The 22,938-nt window shown below is 34.3% G+C and overlaps 4 protein-coding genes across 13 annotated transcripts; 2 read left to right on the forward strand and 2 right to left on the reverse strand.

Annotated features, from left to right (window-relative positions):
* The first annotated feature begins 621 nt into the window (after positions 1 to 621).
* Positions 622 to 3,537, forward strand: LOC107914584 (protein FAM133). The gene is made up of 5 exons (XM_016843526.2): positions 622 to 1,101; positions 1,875 to 1,976; positions 2,651 to 2,792; positions 2,889 to 2,935; positions 3,059 to 3,537. The coding sequence occupies exons 1-5, from the start codon at positions 1,015 to 1,017 to the stop codon at positions 3,275 to 3,277; spliced, it is 597 nt and encodes a 198-aa protein (XP_016699015.2). The 5' UTR covers positions 622 to 1,014; the 3' UTR covers positions 3,278 to 3,537.
* LOC107914583 (mitogen-activated protein kinase homolog MMK1) lies at positions 3,528 to 7,425 on the reverse strand. 3 transcript variants are annotated; one of them, XM_016843524.2, is made up of 7 exons: positions 7,286 to 7,425; positions 6,938 to 7,188; positions 6,701 to 6,830; positions 5,541 to 5,678; positions 4,579 to 4,911; positions 4,240 to 4,420; positions 3,528 to 4,039 (listed from the first exon to the last, which is right to left on the reverse strand). In XM_016843524.2, exons 2-7 carry the CDS (start codon positions 7,174 to 7,176, stop codon positions 3,864 to 3,866), a joined length of 1,197 nt encoding a protein of 398 aa, XP_016699013.2. In that variant the 5' UTR covers positions 7,177 to 7,188; positions 7,286 to 7,425; the 3' UTR covers positions 3,528 to 3,863. The 3 variants fall into 3 exon arrangements, with proteins under 3 accessions (XP_016699013.2, XP_016699012.2, XP_016699014.2); XM_016843523.2 differs by having other exon boundaries at positions 6,938 to 7,295; XM_016843525.2 differs by lacking the exon at positions 7,286 to 7,425 and having other exon boundaries at positions 4,597 to 4,911; positions 6,938 to 7,279.
* A 650-nt stretch (positions 7,426 to 8,075) lies between these two features.
* LOC107914585 (uncharacterized) lies at positions 8,076 to 18,228 on the reverse strand. Of its 7 annotated transcripts, none has more exons than XM_016843527.2 (8): positions 17,939 to 18,228; positions 17,132 to 17,201; positions 16,832 to 16,991; positions 16,353 to 16,434; positions 15,284 to 15,500; positions 14,066 to 14,130; positions 9,199 to 9,465; positions 8,076 to 8,505 (listed from the first exon to the last, which is right to left on the reverse strand). In XM_016843527.2, exons 1-7 carry the CDS (start codon positions 18,029 to 18,031, stop codon positions 9,211 to 9,213), a joined length of 942 nt encoding a protein of 313 aa, XP_016699016.1. In that variant the 5' UTR covers positions 18,032 to 18,228; the 3' UTR covers positions 8,076 to 8,505; positions 9,199 to 9,210. The 7 variants fall into 7 exon arrangements, with proteins under 7 accessions (XP_016699016.1, XP_040958120.1, XP_040958117.1 ...); XM_041102186.1 differs by lacking the exon at positions 8,076 to 8,505 and adding an exon at positions 14,413 to 14,527 and having other exon boundaries at positions 9,326 to 9,465; positions 17,939 to 18,206; XM_041102183.1 differs by lacking the exons at positions 8,076 to 8,505; positions 9,199 to 9,465 and adding exons at positions 12,959 to 13,092; positions 13,408 to 13,543 and having other exon boundaries at positions 17,939 to 18,206.
* A 383-nt stretch (positions 18,229 to 18,611) lies between these two features.
* On the forward strand, positions 18,612 to 20,742 carry LOC107914586 (geranylgeranyl pyrophosphate synthase, chloroplastic). Of its 2 annotated transcripts, XM_041102187.1 has the most exons (3): positions 18,612 to 18,846; positions 19,005 to 19,058; positions 20,089 to 20,742. In XM_041102187.1, the coding sequence occupies exons 1-3, from the start codon at positions 18,630 to 18,632 to the stop codon at positions 20,400 to 20,402; spliced, it is 585 nt and encodes a 194-aa protein (XP_040958121.1). In that variant the 5' UTR covers positions 18,612 to 18,629; the 3' UTR covers positions 20,403 to 20,742. The 2 variants fall into 2 exon arrangements, with proteins under 2 accessions (XP_040958121.1, XP_016699018.1); XM_016843529.2 differs by having other exon boundaries at positions 18,688 to 18,846; positions 19,005 to 20,742.
* The last annotated feature ends 2,196 nt before the right edge of the window (positions 20,743 to 22,938 follow it).

Genomic DNA, 22,938 nt, shown 5'->3' on the forward strand with positions numbered 1-22,938 from the left:
TTAATTGAGGAACCATTCTCTCATCATGTGAACCTATATTCATATGACCACGAAGCAGAGCCATAAGAGAATATTCCATTGTCATTGCATTCCAACCAACATCTCCTTTTTCAGGTTTCAATAAGTTGAAAGTCATTATAGTACGATTGATAGTTGTATTTTGGAGATACTTGTCTATGTAAAGCTTAGGGTAGAAGATAGAAGACGATTTGTTTTAGCTTAATGTAAAAAGAAGTAACAAATTTGATTGTTTATTTATAAACAAGATAATGCTAAAGTTTTCAAGTGAAAGTCGACAATCACAAGTGCCAAACTTCAATTTTTATGTCTGTTAAGTTTTAATTAGGTTACTTATTTTTTAAATTTTAAACTAAATTAAATTACTGTTATTTTTTAAAACTTTACATTAAATTAAATTATTAAAGGTTTATAGCCCTCCCAACATGTTAGGATATTTTTTTTATTTTAAATTAAATTAAATTACTAGAGTTTTTAATTGTCATTTTCAGTAATATCGATTCGAACAATGTGTGATACAATTGTAAAAAACACTTGTTTATATATAAAAATAGTTCTTAAAAACATATATTAATAATGAAATATATAACATGAAAGTAAAAAGAAAAAAATCAATTTTCATTTTAGTTTGTTTTATTTTCTTATAGATTTGTTCCAATGGGGGATGGGGTTTTGTAAAGCTCGTCATATGATTATGGTTTTTATTATTTTCTTTCATTTTATTGTGTTATTTTCAGATAAAATACTGAATTTTACCTCATAACTCTTTAGCTCCGGAACGAAAAAAAACAAAGAAAGAAAAACTTGAGATTCCTCTCCCTCTTTCACCCAAACCTCTCTTTTCGCTGAATACCATTCCCTATATTCTTTCTTACTTCAATATGGGTTTTTTACCCTTAATATCTTAAATACCAGAAAACAATTTCTCTCTTTCCTTTTTCTTTTTTTTTTAATTTCGATTTTTCTGGGGATTTTTGAATCTGGGTATTTCTGAAAATGGGGAAAAACCAAGCCTACAAGGCTATGCAAAGAGCCAGGCTTGGCTCTTCCTCTGCTGGCCCTGAAGAGATCGAGGATGGCATGGTTTGTACCCTTCCATGTTCAAACAATTCTATATATAAATATTCGATTTATGATAGTTACCTGCACTTGTTTTTTCGTCTGGGTGCTTTGTATTTCTTGATTTATTTCCATTTCATTTATATTGATGGATGTGTTTCTTGGTTGGTGCTTCCAATGTTTGGGAATTTACTTTTGGGGTCTTCTAAAATCTTTTTTTGACTTATCTTGTGTCAATTTGTTAGGTTAAATCTATGTAGTTTATTCAGTGTTGGTAGTTGGAACTTAGAAGTGATTTAGCGAAGCATTAATATTATGCTCTTACTAATTGTTCAAATATCGAGCTCAAATTTGTTGGGCGTGATGGCATAGAGCTTTGCTAATAAGAATATGTTATTTGTTTTAGCTCAGTGTAATCTTGATTTGATGATGAGTCGTTCTCTGAGGGAGCTTATGGTTTTGGATTCATCACTATTTTTTTTTCGTATTTCTTGCTAATCAATGTGATAAATGTTATGCTTCTTTCAAGTATGCAATCATTCAAATTCTTACAACTTTGTTTTTGGTCTATACCAGTTTAAGTTCTTTTTTTGCTTGATAGCTATTACGTTTGCTAACTTTGCGTAATTGGATGAAGTACTTAAGAACATTCTACAAATTGATTTTTGATGAAAAAGTTGCTCTCTTTTATTTTTATTTTATTTTTTGCTATGAGATTGTAGAATTTTATTGGAAACGCTAGTTGTATTCTTAATAATATTCGTTTTCTGGAACATTTCTGATGAGGAGAATCGCAGGTGGATGGTTCTTTTCATTCACCAGAGTGGCATGCTGCTCGTTTGGCCAGTCTTAAAACTTCTCATACAGTTACATGGGAAGAGTTCAGAAAGAAACAAAAAGTAAGCTACAGAAAAGTTTCCTCCCTTGTTTCTATGATGTTGATTTGTCGAAAAAGTTGCTAAAGTAAATGTATTCGATCTTATAATGATTCATGCTGATTGAATCCCGTGTTTCTGTTATTAGACATGCTATGCAAATCTATATACATTGGAAAATTTGTTAAGAATCGATTCCATATTTTTTTATAAACTTAGACAACAAAATCTCTCAAAAGTGATCCAAAAAACCTACCTGCTTCCTTCATAATTTTAGTTGAATGTAATCATGTCATTACAGAAAGGGGGGAAACTATTTTAGCAGTCTATCAATTTTGTTCTTTTCAATGGATCTTTGTGGTTGAGTTAGTTGCTAAAATACCGTCCAATTAAGCATTATTTGTAAATTACAGCCATGCTGTATTGATACTAGTTTCGAACATCAGAGGCTGAGCTTTATGCAACCAAAATTCAACAGCTGGGAGAAATCAAATCAAGAACAAAGATGAGGCACTAAGAAATTTCTGTGTCGAAATTACCTGTTCATTTGCTAAATATTATGGCCATGGAACTATTCTCCGAACTAATCTGGTTGTTTAATTGTATTGCTAACCCAGCAGTTTTTGGTAATGTGATACACAACCTGGTTCATAAGGTGGGTTTTAAACATTGTTTTGTGTATTTTGTTGATATGCTAGGAAGATGCATTGAGAAAAGGGGAACTAGAAGCAGATACGGATCGAATGATGCGAGAATATAGAGCTCAGTTAGATGCTGAAAGGGCAAGCAAGCTTGCACATGGTAGAAACCACTCCAGTAGTAAATCTAGCCATAAAAAGGGTATGTGTAAAAGGCCTTAAAAAGGCTGGTATTCTCACGCTTGTGATTTAATTACTGTCTTTTTCTTGCTCTCTAAGGGTGTTGAATTCATTGCAGATCGAAAAGACAAAGATTCAAAGAAACGCAGCAGCAAAAAAAGAAAGGTTTGAATAATTTCTAACAACTTTGTAACTGTAATTTTACGTTTTGTGTATCATCCCCTGTTATTGTTATTATTATGAAAATGTGAACTGAAGTGCACTCGTTAAACCTTTGATTATATGAAGCGTTCAAGACGGAGGTCTTCTGAGTCAAGCTCCTCGAGTTCATCCTCAGAATCTTCGAGTAGTGATGATGAAGAGAGAGAATCAAGAAGATCCAAGTCCAAGTCTAGAAGAGAGAAGAAAAAGAAGCACAAATCAAGAAATAAGAACTCAAGCACCGAGAATGAAGAAGGTGAAGGTCCAGTCCCACTGTCAAGATTTTTTGGGAGTGTGAAGAGTTAAAATGGTATGTTAGAAGATACTAAATTTATCATAATACTGAATTCCTGCAGTAGAAAAATGATTGTTCTCCCATATTTTCCGAATGGATTGATGGCCTGTAATGATGTTTAATTCCTTTTTTTTCCTGCTTCATTTCTACTTTGTAGTCGTCATTGATGGATTGTATTCATGAAAACCTGGTAAATTTCTTCCACCAATCTCTATGCCTGTTAGCATTTAATGGTACTCTCAAGCAATGGAATATTGATAGTTTGTGCCAATGATGTAGCATTTTAATGTTTTGTTCTTTTGATATAGTTTACACATTGTAAAATCGGAAGTTATGCTATAGAAATCAAAATCTTCAGCATCTTCCATTTACAAATTGTAACTCATGATACTGAGTGAATGTTACAAAGAAGAACATCAATCCAAGAGATTAGGAGTGAAATCAAGACGGCCTATACAAACACCAATGCAACAGTAAGTTTTCGTTTCCTATCCTCTTCTGGAAAGAACATGTATGTACAGGAAGAAATCAATCACCAATTTTCACCACGCCCATCAAAGCCGCAATTAATAAATGGCATGTCGAGTAAACAACTCATTACTGCAATGAATAGTCTGGGTTGAATGCAAGTGCCTCTTCATATACCAACTCCTTCATCTGCGCCATGGTTAAAGCATGCTGCTCAAAGTCAAAGGTAAAGCGGATCATGCAAACAGGCTCATCGCTTATGTCATGCAGTGTCGTTAGATAGGGGTGAGCAAGGGCCTCCTCAACTGCAATATATAGGAATTACAATCACATGGCTCCCAACTTCCAACTCAGAATGAAACACATTGCAACAAATCAACTAACCTAATTGCGACCATTTTGCATGGATTGGAGAACTTTTGTATAACACACGCTGAATAATACATGATGTGCCGCATAAGAGAGAAAAAGAATGAAAGAGACTATTCTTTTGCAACAAACTCACCAGTAATCCTTTGTTTAGGATCAAATGTTAACATCTTTTGCGCAAGATCAATAGCTAAAGGATGGACATTTGGGAACTTCTCAGAGAAAGATTGTCCGGGGTAGTTAGGAAGTTGTTGAATGTATCTCTTAGCATTTTCATTCACATATTCCATTTCAGCCTCTGATGGAGTGCCAAGCAGCTGCAAGGCAAAGAGTTCAGTGCACACAATGAAATATTAAAAAGCATTTTTTTAGTTCACCGTTTCTTTTTCCTAAAATGCTCATTGCACCCTATTTAGCAACTTATTTGTTTTCTTTTTACATAGTTTATATGGGTTGCAGGATAAAAGCAATTTACCTCCAACAGCAATCGCACCTGATGCAAATGATCCCTTCCTGGAAATAATGGCTTCCGAATAAACAGTTCCATAAAAATGCAACCCACTGACCACATATCAATGGCTGCAGAATATTGCGAAGAATATAGCAACAATTCTGGAGGACGGTACCATCTAGTAATAACATACTCTGTCATAAAATCACTTTCAGTGTTGACACGACCCAGTCCAAAATCACATATTTTCAAGTCACAGTTTTCATTCACAAGAAGGTTGCTAGGTTTTAAGTCCCTATGTAGAACATTTGCAGTGTGTATATACTTCAGGCCACGTAAGATTTGATAGATGAAATACTGCAAAGCACAAAAAAAGGTGGTTAATTTGATTTTAAGGTACTTCTAGTCGTTGCTTCTATAACAGTATAACTTGGTTTTTCGTTCAGAAAACAAAAAACAATCTTTTGGACGAGTTTTAAATTAAGAATGTTAAATATAGGAAGAAAAAAAAAAAGAAGGCAAAATTTACTAGTATATAGAACAGTTATGTCAGAAAAATGGAGTTGCCACATATTCGATGTTTAAACAACCCCCTCCCCCCCAAATAAATAAGCATAGATATTTGCTTTTAAACCTAAATTGCATGCTGTCTCACATCAAGTATGAACTTTTTAAAAATTAGAGGCTTGAGGTACAAAAATTAGCTCTCTGAAAGCCTAAGAAAGTTCTCTATAGCATACTCGTGTCAAGTACAATAGAAGGGTGATGATTGCTTTATAGCAACTGATATTACCAATTCAATGAAGGAGACAAAGTGATTAGGAAGAAGAAAAGTTCTGTACTGGCTAAAGGCTTGGATTGGAGAGAGCAAAATTAAGGATCTAAATTAGCATGGTCAACTAGAAATAGCTGCACAGTAAAAAATTTAGCTAGTAATTAAAGGAAAATGACTATCATTAAAAGAAACCACGTGTATATATTCCAACCTGATAATGCTCTTCATTGAACTTTTGATTACAACAGATTAGCTGATGCAGGTCAGTGTCCATCAGCTCATATACAATATAAACATCATTAAAGCATTCTCTCTGGGGAGGTGGAATTACATCCCTGATTGCAACAACCTGCATTAAATACTCAGATGAGACCAACTCACAATGATAACAAAAGATATATCATTCTCTCTCTCTCCCTCCCTCCCTCCCTCTCTGTATGTATATTTATTTTCATATGCTATAACTAACAATATAAATAATCTATGTTGCCAACAGCACAAAGGACAAGCGGTGTTAAGGCCCCTTGTTGGCACCCCAATGACTAGGGTTCAAACCCTATAGATGTAATCCCCATCCCCCGCAACTTAACTGCGTACAAAAAAAAAACCCTATATTTGTGTCTATTCACAACTAGAGAAAAGAATTGACACAAAGAAAGAACATGTTATAACTAAATAATGTCAAGGGTTGACATGATAAGCTAAGGTTTAGACTTTTAGAGAAAAACACTAGTGGTAGCATTACAGAACACAAATCAAACAATATATTTCATAGATCTTAACAACCAAACAACTGAATTCAGAAAGTACAACCATTGTAAGATGGAATGAAACTGTTTTAAAACTTGAAAGTGCAATTTCAGTTGAGTGCTTTGATGTTTTTATTAGTAATCCAACATCCCCGTCTAAAATAGTAATAAAAAATGCCAGAGTTACAAAGAAAAGATCTTACTTTCTGTTCTGCGCTTAAGGGAGGTTCTTAAATGGTGGTCACTACCAATGTAGCATGTGTGACATGCAGTCTCTTTGGTAATTATAGAAACGTATTAATTATGTCTGGGGAAAGAATTAGAAGCCACTTGCATATGAAATAATAACCGGGCATATATCCTAAGTAAGCATTTGATATGTGCTTTGACTCTTTTCCTCTACCCCCCCCCCCCCAAAAAAAAAAAACAAAAGTACCTCATATTGAACGCTTCAAAGTGTAAAGGAAGTAAGGTTGTGATCCTCCAAATATAGCAAATAACTTTAAAAGGGATTTGAACACGCCAATAACACAGCCATTGACAACAGAAAAGTAGTAATAACAAATTAATTGAATTAAAAGCCAGTTAAAAGAAACCAAAAAAAAAGGTTACACTGACTGACGTTCTCATGGGCCATGTAGCGAAGCAGCTTGATCTCACGAAGAGTTCTCTTTGCATCAACCTTGTTGCCAAACGCATTCACTATCTTCTTTATTGCGGCGCTTTCATTTGTCTCGGAATTCAACGCAGAACTTAAACCCAAATAATTGAAAAGGATCAACAAGATGACAAATCTTTAACTAACAAAAACCAATCAAATAAGAAAGAAACTAAAAAAAGAAAAGAAGAATAATATTACCAAACGGTGCCGTAAGCATCTTCACCGATGGGCATAATAGGGGGTTTATATTTAGCAGTGACCTCGAAAATGTTGCCGAAAATGTTATACTGAGTAAACCTGCCGCCATAGCTAGGAGTGGCGGGAATTTGCATCCGGGGAAACATTAGAGGAAGTGCATTTTGGTAGACAGGTTGCTGCGGCGGAGCTGCCTCCGCCATCTGGGTGTCCGGCGGCTGAGGTCGCCCTCCCCCTTCCATTCTTTTACTTCGCTGGAAAAAGAGTAAGCAATTGGGGTGGTTGAGTAGACTTCGGAAGGATACTTAGTAGTCAATTGAACTGTTTGTTTGTTTTCTTTTTCTTTCTTACGCTGAAATTTATTTATCGTCCTGTTGCGTGTAAATTCTTATACGAGTCGGTCCGGGTTGAGCCCGAAAATTTGTTTTCGCCGGAGCTTGGGCTGGCCGTGTTCGCTGAATTCCAATTTTTATTTTATAATTTAAAATGTTAAAATTGAAATGATTAATAATTCCGGTCGTTTTATGGTTCAAAATATCAAAAACAAATATTTTTTTTTTCAAAAAATTAAATGATTAATAATTCAAGTCATTTTAGTTATAAAAAAACTTGCTTAAGTTCTTGATGTTTGATTAATGAATTTTTTCAATTTTAATATTTTAAATATATTTGATAATTATATTTTTTTACTTAATATAAAATTTTCAATTTTCAAGATAAAAGTATTAAACAAGTAAATAGATGGTATTTTAAAATATATATTTAAAATAAATTGTTTTAAAAGAATATATAAATTATCATATTTAACTTCATTCCAAATAAATTCAAAGTATATAAAATATTATATTAATAAAATTAAGAATATAATTTTCAAAAAACAAGTAGTTTTACCAAATAACATGGTAGTAAACGTTTACTAACTTATCAAATAAATTTTAATATAAAACTCATTAGTATAACTTCAACATTTAATTTTCCAATTTATCCAACAACCATTTATTATTCTTATTATTATTGTTGTAGAGAATTTCTCTATTTTTTATCCTTGGATTAATTTTGATATTTTTATGCAAAAATAATCTTGATGTTCTTTTTAAAAGGATAAATTTAAGTCTGTAGAGATAAAACATAAAAAAGACTGTAAATAAAAATAGATTTTATAGAATTAAATAGGTTTTAAAGCTTTTGAAGAGAATAAATTTTAAAAACTGGTATAGTAACCCAGATACCACCATATAAGAGCTGTGCCACTTACAAACTTCTTATGGGTTTTAAATGAACAATTTGCTAATGACAAGCATTTAAGAGTGTATGCAACAGAGATAACATGATGATAGCACAATTCTTAATGATACAGTACTCTTACCTGATCTTTAGTAATTGATATAATTTTTTTTGTACTCTATATTTTCTGCTTGTGCTGGGTTTAGATGGGCGAACCACCGGTTTACCAACTAAATTTGCATTTAGGCAAAAGTCTCAACGCCATTGAGTTTTCCACAGTGTTACTCTAAGTTCTGCTCTTCCCCCCTCCAATTACTGATTGGGAAAGCAATTCCTTTCTTGAAGATCTGGAAATCAAGCATCTATCACAAATTAGTAACACATGAATGATAACTTGCATTTTTTTTCTCGTATATCAATTTTAAAAATAAATGTCAGAAAAAAGAAAATTGAGGTCAAAATGTTGACCTGATTAATCTTCAAGCACACTATAGGGACATCAATGATCAAACAGCAAGAGAGGGGGTTTTGTTTTCTCTCTTTCCCTTTTAGGAGGGGGGAGGGGTATTCTTCAATTGTTTCAGAAAAAAACATAGATACGACTGCAAGGCAGTACAACCTACCATTTCGTGTCAGTACCACGGCGAGCTTTGTTTTTGACCTTAAGGCACTAACATAGTAACAGCTGTGTATAATTTCTGCAGTCTCTTAACATAGAAATAGGACATAAAAGTCGTCTTGATATGAATTTGTTGTCATCTGAAGTTCTTCTAAACATATCTTCAGCTATTTTCTATTTTTTAACATCATTTTATTTTTACAACATGTAGGATCTTTAGTTTATGCATAACATTATTAGGCAACATTGCTGTCTTATTTATTTGCACAAAGAAGCTTCCTTTGAAACTAATGTCCATACCTTTGCATTGCAGTTTAAACTTTAAACCATTTAAGAGGTTTCATTTTCTAAATCTTACACCAAAATGAGTTCATAAATGTAAAACCACTTAACATAGGACAGAACATGGGAGAATACATACCAGGAATAAGTTCTACCATGCAAATGCTGGAAGGACGTATGTTGGATATGCATCATATTTGGCCGCAAGGGCCTTTACAGAGGATATATCTGCAACTTGTCCAAAACTATCCAGTCCAAGTTCAGTTGCATGGATCCCTCCAGTGGTAAATGCTGACTGGATTCCAGCGGCATTTGCACCCTTAATGTCATGATGAAGAGAGTCACCTACAGCAATAGAATCAGAAGCTTCCACACCAACCATGGCCATGGCTGATTCATATATTATCTGAAAAGGAAAAACAGGTGTAAAAAAAATGACAGTTCCATAGGGAAAAGGTTCATTGAAATACAGGATGAAAGAAACAGTTATATGAGGAGAAATAGTGGCACACCATCCATTAACATTTGAACATAAAGCACTCATGTTACATGCTTAACGGGTTGCCTTCTGATGCTAAAGTGCAAAATAAGATAACCATCCACTTGATAAAATTAAATAGAATAATCATAGAGAAAACAATTCAGTTAAAATAGCGAAACACTATCTGACAGTATAGATCTATCAACTGCATTTATTTGAACATATAGGCATAGTTGCTTGGATATGATAAATATTAAATCCTAAACAAACCCACAAACAATGCCAGTTACTGACTCTGCTAAATTTGTTTAACAAGGTGAAAAATTGTGAATTTATATATTATGAAAAAAACTCAGAGGAAAAATTCAGTTCAATTTCTACTGCTTTAGTTTACAGATTTATAAAGAGAGAAATAATCATTTTAAAGGAAATAAATCCTAATTCCTAAGAATCAGTAATTGATATCCTAATTTCCTAAGAATCAGTAACTGAGATTAGTTTCTATTTACAAGAGAATTAATAGTAATAAGGTAAGATTTCTATCCTTAATTATAGGGATTCCAACACTCCCCCTCAAGCTGGAGTGTAAATGTTAAATCAAACCCAGCTTGACAATAAATTCTTCAAACATGTTTCTGGTCAAACTCTTAGTTAACATGTCTGCAACTTGTTGTCTAGTAGGTAGGTAGGTGATGCATACTTCTCCTGAGTGTATTTTTTCTTTTATAAAGTGACGGTCTATTTCCACATGTTTGGTCCGATCATGATGCACAGGATTATGTGCTATGCTGACAGCAGCTTGGTTGTCACAGTACATCTTCATAGGTCTGGTATAAGGCACTTTTAGTTCTCTCATAAGTCTTTGTATCCAAACTCCTTCGCAAATACCATGAGATAGTGCTCGATACTCTGCCTCTACACTGCTGCGTGCTACCACAGATTGTTTTTTGCTCCTCCACGTCACGAGATTACCCCAAACATAACTACAATAGCCGCTTGTAGACCGTCTATCATTAACAGAACCTGCCCAGTCTGCATCAGTGTAGACTTCCACGCTTCGGTTGACAGTCTTCTTGAAGTACAGGCCTTTACCAGGAGTTCCTTTGAGATATCTTAGTATTCTATATGCAGCTTCCAGGTGCTTCTCCCTCGGGGCATGCATATACTGACTAATAACACTCACACTGAAGGCTATGTCAGGACGGGTGTGAGATAGGTAAATGAGCCTTCCTACTAGACGTTGATATCTCCCCCTGTCGATTTCTTCTCCATCCTCATTAGTTCCCAATTTAAGGTTAAACTCCATAGGAGTTTCAGCTGGTTTGCTGCCCATCAAACCAACTTCCGACAGTAGATCAAGAACATATTTCCTTTGGGAAATGAAGATACCTTTTTTTGACCTTGCTACCTCCATACCAAGAAAATATTTAAGACTCCCAAGTCTTTAAGTTCAAACTCTGTACCAAGAAATTCTTTCAATCTCAAAATTTCGCTCGAGTCATTTCCTGTTAATATTATATCGTCGACATAAACGATAAGGATGCAGCATTTACCCTCTTTCGAGTGCTTGTAGAACATGGTGTGGTCTGCCTGTCCTTGAATGTAATTTCTGCTAGTCATAGCTTTTGCAAATCGGCTGAACCACGCTCGTGGAGATTGTTTCAACCCATACAAGGACTTCTTCAACTTACACACTTGGCCCTTGTTTTCTTCAAACCCGGGTGGGAAATCCATGTATACCTCCTCATTTAATTCCCCGTTGAGAAAAGCATTTTTTACATCCAATTGAGTCAAGTGCCAATCAAGGTTGGCAGCAAGAGATAGCAGGACTCGAACGATGTTTAGCTTGGCAACCGGTGCAAACGTCTCGTTGTAGTCGAGACCATAAGTTTGGGTGAATCCCTTAGCCACAAGTCGAGCTTTGTATCGGTCTATACGGCCATCGGGTTTAAATTTCGTAGTGAAAATCCATTTGCACCCTACGATTTTTTTTCCTTTAGGTAGATCTGAGACTTCCCATGTTTCATTTTTTTTTAGGGCCTTCATTTCTTCCATCACGGCTTGTCTCCACTCAGCTGATTCAAGAGCCTCTTCTATATTTTTTGGAGTTTTTACAGAATCAACATTAGTCACAAAAGCTTTGTAAGACTTAGATAAATTTCCATAGGATACAAACCGAGAAATAGGATGTTGAGTGCAGCTCCTTGTACCCTTTCGAACTGCAATTGGAAGATAGATGGATGGTGACGAAGGTGGGACTTCTGTTTCAGAACAGTCCTCGGTTGGAGATGTAATTGGCACTGCTGTATCAGTTTCAGGAGAACGATTTCGTCGGGAGTAAACCTGTATTTGCTGTTTTCCTTGATCAGGTGGCTGTTGTACTTCGGTGGAGGTATTGTTATTGGGAAGGACGGTGTTAAATTCTTGCTGTACAGGGGAAACAACAATTAAATCTGGGATAGGTTTGTTTGTGATAGTAGTAGTAGGACCAGGAGGTATAATGAGGAGAGTATTAAGGGTCTCATCTTCATTAAAAATCTCCCCCTGAAGAAGAGATGCTGCAAAGTATGGTTCATTTTCAAAGAAGGTAACATCCCGAGAGACAAACATTCGGCGCAATGTTGGTGAGTAACACTTATAGCCTTTTTGTGTAGGGGAATATCCAATGAAGATGCAGGTGTGGGCTCAAGGATCAAGTTTGGATTGATTTGGTTGATGGTTATGGACAAAAGCTTTACAGCCGAATATTTTGGCTGGAAGATTAGGAATATGAAATAGAGGGAAGGCCTTTAAAAGAGTATTTAGAAGTGTTTGGAAATTGAGGATCTTTGATGGCATTCGGTTTATGAGATAACAGGCAGTGAGGACAGCTTCTCCCCACAAGTATTTTGGAACATTCATAGTGAACATTATGGCTCGAGCCACAGCAAGGAGATGACGATTTTTTCTCTCAGAGATCCCGTTTTGTTGAGGAGTGTCAGGACAAGAGCTTTGGTGTATAATGCCTTGGTCAGAAAGGTATGGACTTAAGACAGAGTTGAAGTATTCTCTCCCATTGTCAGTACGGAGGGTATGTATGGTAGAGTTGAATTGGGTTCGAACCATTGAGTGAAAATTTTGGAATACTTTGGGTGTTTCAGATTTTTCTTTGAGTAGATAGATCCAACAGACCCTAGTATGATCATCAATGAATGTTATAAACCATCTAGCCCTTGTAATATTTTTCACTCGGCTAGCTCCCCATAAGTCACTATGGATTAACGAAAAAGGTTGGGACTGAATATGTGGTTTTAATGGGTATGGCACACGGGTATGTTTAGATAATTGGCAAATTCCACACTTCGAGGAACTAATACTTTTATTTCGAAATAACAGCGGAAGATGTTTTTTCAAATACACAAAGTTTGGATGTCCTAACCTATGGTGCCATAACATAATAGTGTCCTCTTTTGAAGTGGATAGAGCCAATCCCCCTTGTGTACTGTTTTTATTCCAAATATATAGTCCATCATCAACTTTAGCAGTGCCAATCATCCTCCCCGATTTCTGTTCCTGTATCACACAACCAATTGCAGAAAATTCAACAAGAACATTTTCATCCTTAGTAAGTTTACTAATTGAAAGTAAATTACAGGACAAGTTTGGGACATGTAGGACTTTATCGAGAGAAAAACTCTGTCATTTGTACTTCTCCTATTCCAGCCACAAGTGAGTAAGAACTGTCAGCTATGCGGATTCGGGATTTGTTATGACAAGGAGTGTAGGTGTGAAACAACGTGGAGTCACCTGTCATGTGATCGGAGGCGCCCGAATCGAGTATCCAAGGAGATTGATTATTAGATTCAAAAGCAATGTTGAGGGCAGTACCTTGAGTGGCTAGAGATCCATGAGTAGTGGGAGTACCAAGTATCTTATGGAGAGTCTCAAGCTGTGTTTTGGTTAAGCGAACATCAAGAACATCATCAGCAGTAGTGGAGGAATTAATTTCACCTTGAGTGATTCCCTGATTGATATTCTGAGTTATTTGTGATGTCTCAGTTTCAGAGAAATTTTCATTGATATCACCCATTGGAGGACTAAACCGAAGGAATTTTTAGGAAGGGAAATTAGAGAAAAAAAATTAGGATCGAATGAATCCTAAAGCCCTGATGCCATGAAAAAAACTCAGAGGAAAAATTCAGTTCAATTTCTACTGCTTTAGTTTACAGATTTATAAAAAGAGAAATAATCATTTTAAAGGAAATAAATCCTAATTCCTAAGAATCAGTAATTGATATCCTAATTTCCTAAGAATCAGTAACTGAGATTAGTTTCTATTTACAAGAGAACTAATAGTAATAAGGTAAGATTTTTATCCTTAATTATAGGGATTCCAACATATTAAGATAGAATTAGGAGGACAAAACAACCAGGTAATAGCATCCTATGACAATCACAAAAGAGGTATTATGTCCAAATATTCATGATTGATAGAATAAACTTGCATGCCTGTTTATTAGAGCAAAGAACAAAATGACCATCTCACCTTATCTGGTTTCCCCATCCATTTCACTTCACCACCAAGCTTCTCATATTTGGCTGCCAAGGTACCTAACGCATAAACCAAAATGAAATTAAATAACCCCAACCACAAAAATCCAAGGGCATAGAGGGATTGCAGGAGCAGAGAATCCATATAACTGCTGTTTTTTCATTAAAAATTTGAAGATAGAAAAGGTACTTATCATGACTTCAGAGGAAAAAGTATATTATTTAAAAAAAAAAAAATGTAGCATCAATCATCTAAATAAGTGGCAAGATTCAAAATTTTAACTGACAAGAATCACCATAAATGAAGTTGGTGTAAGGTTTCTTTAAGAAATCAAATCTTACAACTCTTTGGATTTTTTGGCATCCAAGATAAGTTTGACTTCTTTCATGTTCTCCATAGACTGAAGGAATAAGCAAATTGTTGAAAGATCACAGAAAAACCTTTGTCTAGAGGAAACTGCAAAACCTTGACAAAATAAGTCTTAAACAAACCTTAGCGCTGCCTTTGAGAGTAAAATCAACAAAGCTCTCAACTTAAGTTAATTATTTCAAGATGATAAATCAAGTAACATTCCTGGAATATGAGAGTGTGCAAAAATGCACATCCTCATTGTAAGATGAAGTGCATTGCAAGAAAAATAAAACCATATTTCTGTCTCTTTTAATTATAAAATACATTTTTGTTCAGAAAAACTTCATCTAAACGTGAAAGAGGAAAGCCATTTGCAAGCTTACGGGAATAAATGTCAGAATACTGGTAGGAATCACAAAAAATGAATTCAAGAAACCGACCAAACAGATTTAAAACCGTAAATATTCCTAAGTATATGAAATTTAAAAAGAAAAAAGAAGCTTAAGTGAAATTAACACGTATAAAATTGATAAGCATTTAATAGGTGTCAACACTCTGAAGGCAATATAACTAGGGAGATCAGAAGAACAACTGAAATGACATAAACAGAAATAGAATGACCCGCATTGCACAACTAAAAAGGAGATGGCTTTGAAATGCTAATACAAATAAAACGTATTTAACAGTAGAAGATGATGGCAATTGTCTGCTTCTCAGTTATTGATGTATTGTTTCTGGTTCCAGTAGAGTAACTGTAAATGTAAATGTGGTTTAAAATTACTGCTATTGTTTTTTGAGTGAAAAATTATTGTTATTGTTATTCAACCCATTGTTGCTGTTACGTAAATCTTTACCGCTTACCAGGCATAATACTCAAAGCTCTAGCTTCAACAGTCACAAAGTCCGGATTAGCTACCACCATTGGAATCTTTTTAGCTGCACAATGCTCTAATATTTTCTCAAGACCGTCAAGACTCATAGGACGTACCAAACCTGAAGGAAGCCCCAAGGCTTCGGTGCCATGGGCTAAGATAAAATCAGCTTCTTCAGCATTCTCAATAACTTGTAAGCCCAAACCCTACAAGAATAAATTGATATTTTACGACATTTTAAATCAATCAAGCTGGCTAGTCATGAAGTCTGAGTACAACTGGTAAAGCAATGGAGAGGATAAAAGTATTTGTAATTGGCACACCAACGGATGGACGGTGTTTAAATCCTCTTTGAAAGCCAATGGCTGAAGTTGTAGTTTTTCAACAAAAGTCATTCAGTACATGGGGACATGTTTTGATAGTAAACAGGCTCTTAGTAAAGGAATTATTTGAGTTTTGGTGCTAATTAATTTTATTAGGGCCTTTATGCGGACATCATTTAAATTCTTCAACCATAAATCCTAAACTTTGTAACTGGAATCTTCTCTGACCACAATCCTTAAGCAGGTAAACTTTCTAATCTTCTTAAATCAGTTAGTAGCACAAAAAGCATTCATTTCATTCTAAAGTTGAAATGGTTTACACATCTCGTAAAGTCTCTTTCATATTAAACTGTCCATGGCTATTGTCAAGCAAACACAAAATTATGGCTTGATTATATTAGAAGCTAGTCACAGAAAAGGTAGCAATAGAACAAATGTGTACTTCTAGTGGACCACAGCAGCTATATAGTATTTGTATTCAATTTGATGATATGCATATGATGATTACAAACTATCCAGAAGTCAGAAGTTAGACTTTTAGTTTACAAGGCATCTTGGATGTTTATTAGATAGTAATACAGCATAAATTAGGAATATGTGGTTTTAATGCTACAACCTTCGAATGAGAAAGAGGAGAGAGACTACATGAGATTTCTTAAACTGGGGATGCTATTTGAGTAAAGCAATAAATAGGAAGGAAGAATAATTAAGAAACACTCAAAACAGTTTGCATACCTCAAGAGATATAGCACCCCTGTCACTCCAGGTCATATGAATGCAAGACCTTCCGAGAGCAGCAAACCAAGCATTGTCCCTCCTGAATGTGATAAATACTGACAGGTAAACTCTCAAGATGTATGTTACAGGCTTCCAGAATAAGAAGTTAAAAAACAAAGCAGTATATAACACTGCAGCTGCAATTGCATAATATAAGCATAAGAAGGTGCATCTGGAAAATCCATAAGACAAATTATTTTGATTTTAAGGTTAAAAAAGGTTGCCTAGTTTCTTTTCTTTTTCTTTTTTAAATGAAATTCTGTAAAACAGGAAATCTTTATTCATATTAGAACATTGCATGGAACTCAACAGGTAGATGAATTTTGCAGTACCACAAATTTGGTCCAACTAATCTAATGCACAATGATTTTTTTTAAAATGTGTTATAGATGTTGGGGATTTCTCCATACGTAAGAATAAGATAAATAGGGGCAAACCTTTGCAAGTACTGATGTGTTAATTCTCCGCTAGTGATGGCTCCCACAAAGAGAGAAGGATCAAAGCCTAGGTTCTTCAATTTCTCTATTGTTGTTGATGCACGTCTTGAAGAATTACTTATGATCACCATCTTGGCACCAGTTGTTGCCAGCTTTTCCACTGTCAGCCATAAGGATTGTATCTTTTAGGGAAAAAGGATCGATAAAGCACTAACATGCATCTCACCTAACATGTGAAAAATTTAGTATATCAGCAAAGAAAAATCTAACCACAATGCTAAAACTCAAATGAAAACATACATGTTGAAATCGCGCCTGGGTAAGGTTGCTTGCCATCATGAAGGACACCAAATTGATCCAAGAACCAAGCCTATGAATGACCACCAAGTTAACCAAAAGCAACGAATCTTAACAGTATGTATTAGTACTAGCAAATACACTCAAGGTTGGCGTAACTACCTACATTTATGTATTACATAAGTTAATTTTAGAAGCCTGTTGTGTCAACCTAGCTATGTGAAATTTTAGAATCCCATCAGCAGTTCCTGGTCAATAAATCTTATACTATGCGAGCAACTACTCTCAAGGGAGATTAAGTAAGAGTTATTCATGAATCAAATATTTCTATCTGTGAAGCATTTCTATGAAGGTCTGCGCGTATTTACAATACGGATCACGTTCCTTAAAAGAAATCATCCAAATTAAGTGATTGCTTGACATTCAAACCGGATAGTTACGTTTGGTTCAAAGCAAAGCATAAATTTACAATCGAAATTTAAACTTTTAACCTTGCAAATTCTTGCAAAACCAATTTTTGATTTCATCTCCAAAGAGATTTTTTTTTTGCTTTCCATTTCCAAAAGAAAAGGCAAATAGCATTTGAGTTGCATTGAAATTTGAAAGAAAAGCCTAAAGCAAAATGAGGAATTAAATTATTCAGAAGTTACTGTCAATGCTAAAAACCTATATGAAAACACTTCAATTGTCCAAATTACAACTAAAATTAATACTTTGATTAGCTAAACGCGACTTCGATCAACAAGAACTTAAAATACAGATTTGGGAGGGAAAAGAGAAAAACTTGGAAATTAACTACCATTTGAGTACCTTGAAACGACGCGTTTCGGCAAGGTGTTGAAGGCCATTGAAGGTCTGAAACATAGGTTCAACGGAAGGAGCAACAGAGCATTTCGCCATCATCTTCCTCTTGTTTCTTTCTTTTGTTTTCGATTTTTTTTACTCGTTTGCCCTACGGCTTGCACTCGGAGGTGAATAAATTTCGATCTTTTATCAATTCTTTTAGAGGCTGATTTTTCCTCAAACTATATATTTTTTGCATTTTGTTGCTTAACCTTTTTCTTTTACTCGTTTTCTCTACTTAACTAATTTTCTTTTCTGTTTTTTCATTTTGGTACGTACAAATTCCTTCATTGTAAATTTTAGGTTAAAATCTGTTTTTAGTCCCTGTACTAAAAAGAGTTTAAAATTAAGTTCTCCAACTATTTTGATATAAAAATCTTAGTTGAATCATTAAAATTGTAAGTAGTTTCCATCAAAACTTGTTAATCGTCATGTTGATTAAGCTGCCCGCATGTGACATGGCATATGCTTGATAAAAGATAAATATGTTGAGTTGATACATTTTAACAGAAACCACCAATGACAATAATAATTGGATTAGGATTTTTAAATTAAAAAAGTTAGAGAATTGATTTTTTAACTTTTGAAATATAAGGGAAAAATGTTAATCTCTATAGAAGTACAAAGACTAAGGGGCAGTTTGGTTGGGGGAATAGGAATGCATTCCCCCTATTATGCGGGCCCACCACCAAACGGGCATTCGGTTGATTGTAATGCTATTACGGGCCGAATCAGTTCCGTCCCTATTACGCCCATTGGCTGTAATAGGCTTCCCCATATTCAGCGCCGATTAGGGATTCCTTACCGTTTCTTATTTTCTATTACATATTCTGCCCTCATTGATTTCTGCTTCTTCTTCCATCGATATTGCAAAGGTAATTTTTGCTTCTTCTTCCATCGATTTCTGCTTCTTCTTCTTTTAACAACGAAAAATGCTCGCACTCTTTCCTTATTTTTCTTTTCTTTTATTTTCCGTAAAATCGATTTCGTTTTTATTTTCTCCATTTTCTAACTCTTCAGCTTTGAGTGACAGGTCGTTACCATCATTATTTTAGCAGGTCGCACTCTTTCCCTGTTTATTTTACAGGTTAGTTTTGCTTTTGCTCAAATCTGGAATATTTGTTTTTTGTTCTCCTAATTTTGATTCCTTTCTTATGACTTTCATTCGGCTTTTCTTTGACTGATTCTATTGCATGTTCGATTGAACAGATGAAAATTTTTTCAATGTGGTTCTATTACTTGTTTATTCTATTGCATGTTTGATTGATTTTGTTGATAAGGCACTTTGGTTTCCTTTTATTCTTTTATGAAACTGATACTTTTGTTGTCAATTAAAACTTTTTGACAAAGTTTGTGTTGCTAAGTTAAGGTTATTTATAAGGTAGCTAGGAAAGAGCTAACTCTTACGGCTGATGCCTGTTGGTCTTCAAGTAGAATAAAGATGGTTTTTGTTAGATTCTATGTTGCTCAGATTGTTCATTTTGTTAGAAGCATTTGTATCCGACAAATATCAGGATATGGGTATGGGGATATAATCCTTCAATGACTATTCAAATACATGGAAAAACTTTGGGGGAAATGGGCATACTCCTGTCGAAATATACCCAATCTGACTCTCACACACGAATCCAAGTAACATAGGTTGAATGAGTTAAGAAATTGGTAGAGATTGTAGGTTGAGGCTTCAGGTAATGTAGAATTTCAATTCAGCTATGATTGTTTGTTTTCCAAATAAGGGAAAATGACACTTGAAGCTTAGCTGATTACACTGGTTGGGTCTTTAATCCACGATGATCTTCCTTGCATGGACAACGATGATCTTCGGAGAGGGAAACCAACTAATCACAAAGTTTTTTGTGAGGATATCGCTTTCTTAGCTGGGGATGCTCTTTTAGCTTTTGCTTTTGAACATGTAGCTATTTCTACAGTTGGTGTTAAACCTGGTAGGATTGTAAGGGCAATTGGAGAATTAGCTAAATCTATTAGGGCTGAAGGGTTGGTGGCTGGTCCAGTTGTGGATATAAATAGTGAGGGACTAACAGATGTGGGGTTGGATCATTTAGAATTCATTCATGTTCATAAAACTGCTGCTTTGCTTGAAGCTGTTGTGGTTTTAGGGGCAATTCTTGGAGGTGGATGTGATGAAGATGTGGAAAGGTTGAGGAAATTTGCAATGTATATTGGGCTTTTGTTTCAGGTTGTGGATGACATTCTTGATGTGACAAAATCATCTAAGGAATTAGGGAAGACTGCAGGAAAAGATTTGTTGGCTGATAAAGTCACTTATCCAAAGTTGATTGGAATAGAGAAGTCAAAAGAGTTCGCAGAGAAATTGAGAAGTGATTCGTTGGAGTTGCTCCAAGGATTTGATTCTGAGAAAGCTGCCCCTTTGATTGCTTTGGCTAATTGCATAGCTTACAGGCAAAACTAACTCTTTTGTTTTTGTTGTTGTATAATTCTTATTCTTGTTGGTTGACGAAAAGGCCTTGATTTGATGCTTCTTGTTATGTTTGATACAAAAGGCTTTATGAAAGAAGTAGGAGAAATAGTTCTAATGTTGGATGTATTCTTCTACAAGGATGATAATGATAGAATATCATTTTTCTCTTTGTTGCTGTAATTTATATTATATAAAATTCCCATTAAATTGGGATTTAATTGTTAGTTCTTCCGCAATTGTTGGTCTTATGAGTTCTTACATGTATGGTGATCTCTATAAAGAATAGTTGTTGGAATTGGGTGTTTGAATTTGGAAAATTTTCATTACTGTCCACGGCTTATGTATGGTACTGCAGATTTTAGTTTATCAAGGGACAAATTAGGCATATTTTGTGACAAATTGCCTGCTGTAACACTGCCTCTGCTGATCCTTGCCCATTTATTTGTAGGATACTATCAAGTTAACAAATGCATCTTGATTGATGCAGTTCAATGAAATGAAAATTTTCTGGACAAAGGTTGTACTGCTCTAATGTTATATTCAAATTACTTATTGGATATATTTTTGATCATGTTAGTATGTTGACACGCGAATTAAAAAAAATAAGCATGTGTTAAAGCCACAAACTACAATAATATTTTGTATTGGTTCACCTTTCTTCCAATATAAGGTATTGTGTTGAGAAAGTGAAATGCATGCTTTTATATGTATTTCATCTATAACCCTAATAAAATCTTATAAACATATAAATAATATGATTAAAATCAATAATAAATTTATACAAAATTATATATAAATTATGTAAAAATTACCTTAAATTGAGGCTAATATTTTGTATCATGTCGAATATGATTTGGTACTTCCTCATATTGACCTTTAGCAAGTTTGATCATGTCTATTCCCGTTTGAGGAAATATATGCAACATATTAGTAAAAATCTGACTAACAATTTTGCCATACAGTTGAAATCGCGCTCTTGCATTCCAATTTGACTCTCTATTTCCAATTATATACAAGGCTAATGCTAACTTCTCCATTGTAGATACCTTCTCATGCTTTAAGACATAATTTATTGGGTAAACTACAAAAATAGTCACTTTTGTTTGTCTCAGATTATATTTTAATCACTTATGTTTGAAATGTTACGTTTTAGTCACTTACGTTATTATTTTGTTACGAAGTAGTCATTCTACCGTTAAGCTTCGTTACCTCCCTAACGACTGTCCTATGTGGCAGTCCAAATGGGTTTTAAATGCTAATTTGGATGTCGTACGTGACAGTCCAAATTAAATTTATTTAATTAAAAACTTATTTTCATCCCAGCAACTGAACATCCAAGTTGGCATTTAAAACTCATTTGGACTGCCATGTAGTACTGCCATTAGGGAGGTAACGGAGTTTAACGGTAGAGTGACCACTTCGTAACAAAACGATAATGTAAGTGACTAAAACGTAACATTTCAAACATAAGTGACTAAAATGTAATATGGGGCAAACAAAAGTGACTACTTTTGTAGTTTACCCTAATTTATTTGTAAGTAATGTAATATACAGTAAAATGTATTTTTTTGGCTTCTTAAAACTATTCATGCAACGACTATCATGCCTATTTAATACTGCATCCACCCATTTTTTATATGTATAATTTGAATCCATACAAGGTTGCTTAGTGAAACAAGTTTCATGATGTACCAATAAACTAGTCACTTCATTCTCTTCCAATTCATGATAATTATTTTCCTTGGCTTGTGTAATAATTGTGGCTATTCTTTGTTAATCTTTTTCGTTTAGTTCTATATCATCATAATCAATATAAAACACTTGTACATATTGTTAAATCATCCATAAACAAATAAAAAGAAGTATATTTTATGGCATTTCATACCAACAGAAATAAAAATACTTCAATACAACATTATATTATATCATCATACATAAGAACTATCATACGGTAGAATTACGCATTAAGTTTAAAATAAAAATATAGAAACACATTAAGTATCATACAGTAATTTAGTAAATAAAAATCCAAAATACTGTAACAAACTTTTCAAAAACATAATGAGCATAACTATATCACATTAGTAACCCTAAGGACCTTGTGATGAAGGTGGTGGTTGAGAATGTTGAAAATCATATGAAGATGTTGCTAGCAATGATGAAAAGTGTGCATTACCAATTTGTTCTTCATACTCACATTGAAGCCACCAAGTTCTAAGGCCTGGATCTAAATTTAAAAGCATCTCTCGTTTCACTAGGACTTGAAATATTTTGGTGACAAAAAAATATAGAATTGTCTTTTTTGGAATTTCATCTTCCAAAACATGCAATGCATCTATTTCATTTAAAATTTAAAACAGTGTATTGAGAATGAATAAAAATAGTTTCATTCACAAACTTCTTTTGAGTAGTTATACTCTCACATAACTTTTCAATTTGAGTAGTTAATATCTTTCCTATTGATCTTCTAATTGAATTTTGATTTTTTATTATCATTATCTTGTACAATCCCGAGCACTCGTTTGCC

Source organism: Gossypium hirsutum, chromosome D10, assembly GCF_007990345.1.
Source record: "Gossypium hirsutum isolate 1008001.06 chromosome D10, Gossypium_hirsutum_v2.1, whole genome shotgun sequence".
Classification (NCBI taxonomy): domain Eukaryota; kingdom Viridiplantae; phylum Streptophyta; class Magnoliopsida; order Malvales; family Malvaceae; genus Gossypium; species Gossypium hirsutum.